Source organism: Cololabis saira, chromosome 21 (assembly GCF_033807715.1).
Source record: "Cololabis saira isolate AMF1-May2022 chromosome 21, fColSai1.1, whole genome shotgun sequence".
Taxonomy (NCBI): Eukaryota; Metazoa; Chordata; class Actinopteri; order Beloniformes; family Belonidae; genus Cololabis; species Cololabis saira.
Window position 1 is genome coordinate 29,205,031 of NC_084607.1, and position 7,374 is coordinate 29,212,404.

At 40.4% G+C, this 7,374-nt stretch overlaps 1 protein-coding gene across 1 annotated transcript; it reads left to right on the top strand.

Moving 5' to 3' along the window:
* Window positions 1–277: 277 nt before the first annotated feature.
* LOC133421991 (pleckstrin homology domain-containing family F member 1-like) lies at window positions 278–1,760 on the top strand. The gene is made up of 2 exons (XM_061711829.1): window positions 278–548; window positions 775–1,760. Exons 1-2 carry the CDS (start codon window positions 305–307, stop codon window positions 1,236–1,238), a joined length of 708 nt encoding a protein of 235 aa, XP_061567813.1. The 5' UTR covers window positions 278–304; the 3' UTR covers window positions 1,239–1,760.
* Window positions 1,761–7,374: the final 5,614 nt, after the last annotated feature.

A 7,374-nucleotide genomic window follows, 5' to 3' on the forward strand; every position in this document is an offset into this window, starting at 1 on the left:
CATGTCAACATCCCTGTTTTAAGAACCTAAAGAGTATTTTTAGAGTATTTAATCTCCGGTATGATTGTGGATAATAATCAACCGAAACAAGGATGGATATCCTGTTGGTCTGGCACCTGTCTTTTCTTGTTTTTCTCTCTCCGTCTCTCTTTTTCTTAGATAACATATTTGTCTTTTGTCAACATTTTGAAAGCCCCAGGGGGAAGTCCCACGACGTCACCAGTAAGGAAGGCTTATTAAGGACTCCACACTCACTGCAACTGCAAGTCAACTCTCCTGCTGCTTCAGATACAAAGTCACCACGATGGATCAGCTCACATTTGAGAGGAATAATCGGAAGCGTATCCAAGAAGTGGAAAATACTTTCGGTCCATCGGGGACGCCCTTGTCCAGATCGAGTCGGGTTCTGATGGGAGAGGGCATCCTGATGAAGCAGGGTCGCAAGAAGTGGGAACGCAAGGCCTTCTTTCTCTTCAACGATGTTCTGGTGTACGGCAGCATCATCATGAACGACCGCTGGTACAAAAACCAGAAGATCATCCCTTTAGGTGAGGAGATCGACTCCCTGTCCTGAAGTCAGTCGTTATGATTGATGTGTCAAGAGAAAAACATGCTTTGATGACAGAAACAATGATTTAACTGTCATTGATTTCTGCTCAATATTTGTGTAAACATGTGAAGTTTGGAATGACTGTCATCCACCAGTTTCCACAAACCAACTCTCTCTGAGAACTCTCTGATTAAAGCTTTTCTATCATTTCTATGTATTTTCAGAGGATTTGAAGCTGGAGGACATGGAGGACGGGGTCAGATTCAAGCACCAGTGGTTGATCTCCACACCTTTCAAGTCCTTTATTGTGGCGGCTCAGTCATACGAGGAGAAGCAGGCCTGGATGAAACACATCAGCGACTGCCAGAGTAGTCTGGTGCAGGACGGCAGCTGCAAGCCGAGCGCCGTCTTTGCTGTTTCCTGGATTCCTGAAGATGCAGCCGAGGTATGCATGCGCTGCTTCCGCAAGTTCACCGCCATCGTCCGTCGACACCACTGCAGAAAGTGTGGCATTTTGGTTTGCAACCAGTGCTCCAAGCAGCGAGCGGTCATACATCACATCCACCCCACTAAGCAGCTGAGGATCTGCAAACTCTGCCACGGCATAAATAAGGAAGAGAACAAGTCCCGCCTGAGAGGAGACAGTGCTGGAAATTGTAGCTTAGAGGATCAGGAGTGGGACTCTTGAGTCATGACAAGCAGACGGAGGGGAACCTGGGGAAAGATGGCTACTTTTGTTCCCTAAACTCATGTAAACAATAATTACATCATGTTTCTAACTTTAGCCATTCAGGTGAGGTCACATAAAGAGAAAAGTGAGTCAGTGTAAGGATCGTCACCCAGCAGGTTATATTTTGACACCTGTCAACTCTGACCTCATTTGAAACTTTATAAACTCTTACATGTAACCTTGTTTATCTGATGGGAGGAGCATGAAACAGAGGATGAAGAAGAAAGAACTGCAGCGACACACTTGTAACAAAGACAATGGGACTTGCAAGTGGCATTAAATTGATCTAACTGCATAAAGAAAGATGAAAAAAAAGAAGAAAATGAAATATATTATTTGTAAATATTTGTTATTGTCCTTGGTTTATAGAAACTCTCTGTTGGTAACCTTATTTTTACTGTTTGTACATGAATAAGAATTTGCACTTTATATACATTCTTTGCAGCTACAAAAACTGAGAATAATAAACGGCCTTTAAATACCTTTTGTGTCTTCTTGTGCTTTATTTTCTCTTCGTTGGCCGCCATGATTGAAAGACAGTCATTTCTTTCAAGGTTTCTGCTTCTCCAGCCTGTGAACAAATAATTTTAGCTGTTCAGCTGAGGTTAAATAAAAATAAATGTATCTCATATACATGCATTTTTTAATTATTGTTCTCAATAAAAAAGAGGGAAATAATACTACCTTTGGTAACACTACAAATGTTTAATTTTTGTATTTATTTCTTTTGGTTTGCAAAATTGATTTGGTTACCACCCAGCCAGCCTGTCCATGTGGACTCCATCCGGATTGAATGTGGGCGACTTGGGTACGGAGTGTACTTGAAATGACAAAATGACATGGATCTCTTATGTTTTCAGTATAATGAGCCTTAAATGTGAAGCAGGCAAGGACTCGGCCCACGCCACAGCCTCTGCTCAGGCCCGAGCCCAGGACTCGAGGCCGGCCTCCTAATCTGTCTCGCCGGGCTGCCCAGGCCCACTGAACTCTGGTTACGTCTTGAGTTCCCTTGTTCCCATCTGCCCTGATCGTCTGTACCTGTGTCTCGTCCTTGCCTTCTGTGTATGTCTTGTCATGACTTTCCCTTACTCCCTGCCGGTCAGTTCCTTTTTCCTTGCTCCATGCATCAGGTCAGGTTATTTTGGATTTTGTCATGTTCATGTTCATGTTCTGGTTTCTGCATCCTGCGAAGCAGCGCTTTTCTTTTGTTTAAGTTGAAATAAACTTGTTTTTTGAAAATCCTGCTTCCTGGTCTTCTGCATCTGGGTCCTATCTCCCACAGCTGTGACACACTGGGGGATCATGGTCAGAGGAAGATAACTGATCATCAAACATGACACCCAGGTTCTTTGTAACCCTTCTGGGCGTGACAGTAGAGGCAATACTTATGTCAAAGTCAAGGCTGAACGAATGATGATAACCAGGACTTTGATCTTAGGTTAGGCTGAAGGTGGTGATCCTTTATCCATGTAGACAGGTCAGAGAATCGAGCTGATATTCATGATAATTTCAGATTGTGGGGTCGTCTGGTGGGGATGACGGGTAGAGTTGTGTATCACCTACATAGCAGTGATATGAGAAGCCGTGTGAATGAATAATCTGGCCCAGAGAGGTGGTCCATATGGCAAAGATAAGGGCCCAAGTACCAAGCTTTGGGGCACCACTGTGGAGAGGTGATTTAAGGAAGATGACACATAAAAGGAACGCCCTGCAATGTAGGAACCGAACCAAGAAACATGCATAGCCTGAGATGACCAAGTTGGGGAGTAAAGGTAGCAGCATGTTGAACTTAACTGTATTGAAGGCTGCAGGGTCACGGGGGTGTGCTGGAGCAGACCAGCTGCACTCCGACTCTACAACCAGGCCTTGCAGGCACGGGGAGACCTGGAGCTAGAGTTGATAGGCTAACTGACTTGGGACTTTTATCTGCACATGATGCACTTTAGCAAACTACCAGCTTGCACTGCATATTGATTGGACCAGCAGTGTGTTTATATTTATTGCATTCTCAACTCTGTTTTTCTGTTTGTCTTCCTCTTTTTAAACGTCATGAGCTTTGACAACTGATTTTCCCCAGAGGGGACAATAAAGGTTTCAATCAATATATCCCGGGCCCGGCTAATCACAGGCGAGAGGCAAGGGATGTCGTATTGTTTCTAAGATTAGTAGCAAGAAAAACATTACTTTTCTCAGCAAAGCAATAAAGAAATGTTTTTAAAATAGCAGTATAATTATCAGAAATATGCATATTTAAAAAAACGCTTTGTATAGCAATACCACTTGTGGCCAGATGGTGGCAGCATATCACAAAAATAATTCATGCGTTCCAACAGAAGTGTTATTTGTGTGGTATTGAGGAAAACACAATAACAGCTGAGATCGGTGGGATAAACAGAAGAAGTTAGTTTAATGGTTCATTTAAAGAGTTGGAGTAGATTCATGTTATTGTTTTTTTTATAAAGGACATCAGTGGATCCTACACAAAATCTATTGGAACATCTGAAAGATTAGGACTGTTCTCATCCTCCAAACTCCCCAGATGTAAACCTCATTAAGAAAAAATGCTCTTAAGAATTTGCTGTTTGAAATGGTATAATTGTAGCAGCTGTGTGTCCTTGATGACTATTGCTATTGTTAGTTGTTTTTATAACATCCTGCTCATCTTTGACTGGATCTGAGCTTTGTCTAAATGAGTTTTACTGGAATGTAGTTGGAAGCTGTTCCTGCTCTCACTACTTTTGCTCCTGGTTACAGTTTAACCTCGGTGTTTCCCACTCCTGCCCACATGTTTTAGGTGCTTTCCATTCAAATCAGGCAGAGGTGTCAAGTAACAAAGTACAAATACTTTGTTACCTTACTTAAGTAGAAATTTTGGTTATCTATACTTCACTAGAGTAATTATTTTTCAGACGACTTTTTACTTTTACTCCTTACATTTTCACACAATTATCTGTACTTTTTACTCCTTACATTTTAAAAACAGCCTCGTTACTCTATTTCATTTCGGCCTTTAAAAAAAACTATCCAGTTAAATTGCTCCATCCGGATAGAGTGAATTTGGTTGTGGTTGTTTCAGATGTTCTTGTCCAGTTTTGTTCTTACATCCGTTCCCTCAGATTCCTGCAACTAAACTTGGATGTACATTCCAATAAAGGTTAGGATAAATGATAACATGCCTCTGAAGTTTGACTTTTTGCACCATTACAATACTTATAGGCAACTAGTCATCATATCTCCTGCTCTCTGAAACACATGTTAATGCTCAATAGTAAAGATCTGGAGGCTGATGCACACCTAAAAAAGACTTGGTAAAACAGGTGCGTTGGAGTAAGTGGGAGTGAACAAAGGAAAAAAAGGGGTCTCCCGCACACTGTTAAGTCACTTGCAAAAGACTTTAATAGAGTAAATAAACAAACAACGTTTCGGTCCACAGGACCTTTCTCAAGCAGAGATTTTTATAAAAAAAAAAGAACATTTCAGGTACATATATGGCCTACTATAGCTAGGACAGCCAATCACTGGCTGGGTCAGTGGGGGGTCGCAAGAGGACCTGCAGCTGTAGTCAACTAGTGGTGATTGTATTGCAGCTCTGCCCAGGGGTTGTGCCGACAGACTCAGTGAGTAGATGAATTGTGAGCCTGTAAAGTTAATCTCACCTCTGTCACGACAGGAACACCCACAAGTATATATCAACACAATAGCAGACAAGTAACGAATAGAAGAAGTAAAAATACAATGCATGTACTATACCGAGGGAAATATACATAGCCTTGATTATTTTAAAAACATACAATAACAGTGCATGGAAAGGAGGATCATAGTCATAGTAAGACCATGCCTGGCATAAGGTTAAAGTACATATATTTATATAGTTTTAAACACAAAACACATAACCGTGCATGGATGAAAGAAAGTAGTCATAGTAAGTCCATGCCTGGCATCCTAATAGCAACATAGAGGTCGGGAGGGGGGTGGTCCAGCAGGGCTTCAATACCTGGTGATAGATGCATGTAATGATGAGCAGAAAATGAATAAAGTCTTTGCTGATCATAAAGTACATGCCGTATATCACTAAATACAAAATTATAGCATCACATTCAATAAAAATTCATCATTAAGACCTTTAGGGGATAAAGTTTGTAAGGTGAAGATCCAGAATGCTTCACGTCTCTTCAAAAGGAAGTCATGATCACCTCCACGAGGTGGTGATTTAACCAGTTCAATGCCATGGAATCGCAAGGTCGCGATGTCATGCTTGGCCTCGTTGAAGTGTAAGGCCACTGGTGATTTTCTGTCCTGCCTGCGGATGGCACTCTTGTGTTCACTAATTCTTACTTTTAATTTTCTGGTGGTCTTGCCCACATAACATAAACCACAGGACTTTGGTGACTGCAACACATCTGAAATACCTTTAAACAATTAGGTGGACAGATATGAGGAGGGCTGCATATGTTGTACTCTGTAATCTGAGCTCAGATCTGTTCTATGTTTCCTTCGCCAGAGGAGATATTCCTGTAGTTATCACTCGCTCTTTAGTGTTAATGACATCCTACTTAGTGTTTGAACAATGAGCAAAGAGGACATCAGTGGATGCTGCAAAACTGTTTAGGAAAGACTGACAAAAAGATCACAACAAAGTGTCCACCCTTTCCTCCACACTGTCCAGATGTAAACCTAGTGTCAGCAGAGAGCACAAAGACCTCATCCCAACGATTGATGAACAAGGATTTACAGCTGACATCCAGGGGGTTTTGTCCGCACTGACGTCCTGGTTAGCAGATAACTGTGACAGTACAATTCAATCCAATTCAATTTGATCTGTATAGCATCTATTGCAACAGAAGTTGTCTCTAGGGGCTTTCCAGAGATCCAGAACATGACCCCTGAGCAATTATTACACAATTAATGGTAGATTATTATTATTATTATTATTATTATTATTATTATTATTTTATTTTATTTTATTTTATTTTTTATATTATTTTGCTGGGTTCAAAAATACTTAGAGAACAGTAAGTATTTTGTGTCAATAGGTGACTTCACATCTGAACAAACAAGTATTACATATGGAGTTCCCCAATGTTCCCTCCTGGGACCTCTTCTGTTTAACATCTACATGCTCCCACAGGCACAGATTATAAAGAACAACAAAATAAACTACCATAGCTATGCAGATGACACGCATGGCGTTTTTAGATTGGATCCCACGATTATCACTGGATGATAAATGCGTGTTAAAAGGGGTGAAAAGGGCTACAGATATATATTACAGTGAGACCTTGCACAGGCTCTTGGTAAATGCATTGAGGAGATTAATGACTGGATATGCCACAACTTTCCTCCTTTTGATTGATTCAAGTTGTGCAACACCATCTGACCTTGACAAATATTGACATTTTTGATTAGATTGTTAAACTTAAATTAATTTGCACACACAGACAAAAATGTATTTCAGCCTCATCAAATGGCTCTGGGAACAGCATCAACAGGTCTGTGGGTCACACTGAAATATCTCTATCCATCAGTGTGTTTGAATAAAACCCTGCAGACCGCTGCAGAATAAAATCTTTGCTTCTTATTGACATATTTGAATGACTATTATCTGGATTATCTTTTTTTTTTTTTTTTTAATTTATTTTAAAAATCATGCCAAAAACGAATGCATTTCCAATTTTGTTTGATAATTTCTAAAGTATCTTTGTTATAAATATCTTCATACAATCAAGTTATAATTCATAAACCTCCTACACGTTGAGCCAAATTCAAAAACCTATGGCGCTTTTATAAGTCTCATTTAGATTAAGTTTTTCGGTTGTAAAGAGCAAAACTTCTGAGCTTAATCTAGATAGTGAACCAGGAAAAACATTAGAATAAAAACCGGCATGTCAACATTCCTATGTTTAGAATCTGAAGAACTTTAGTCTAAGGTATCATTGTGTTACATTCCCCGAACTTTACAGGAAACAAATAAGTGGATAGCTTTTCCCGCTCATGTTTTGTTGTGTGTTTTTCTCTTTTTTTTCTTCTGTCGTCTTTTGTCAACATTTTGAAAGCCCCAGGGGGAAGTCCCACAACGTCACCAGTAAGGAAGGTT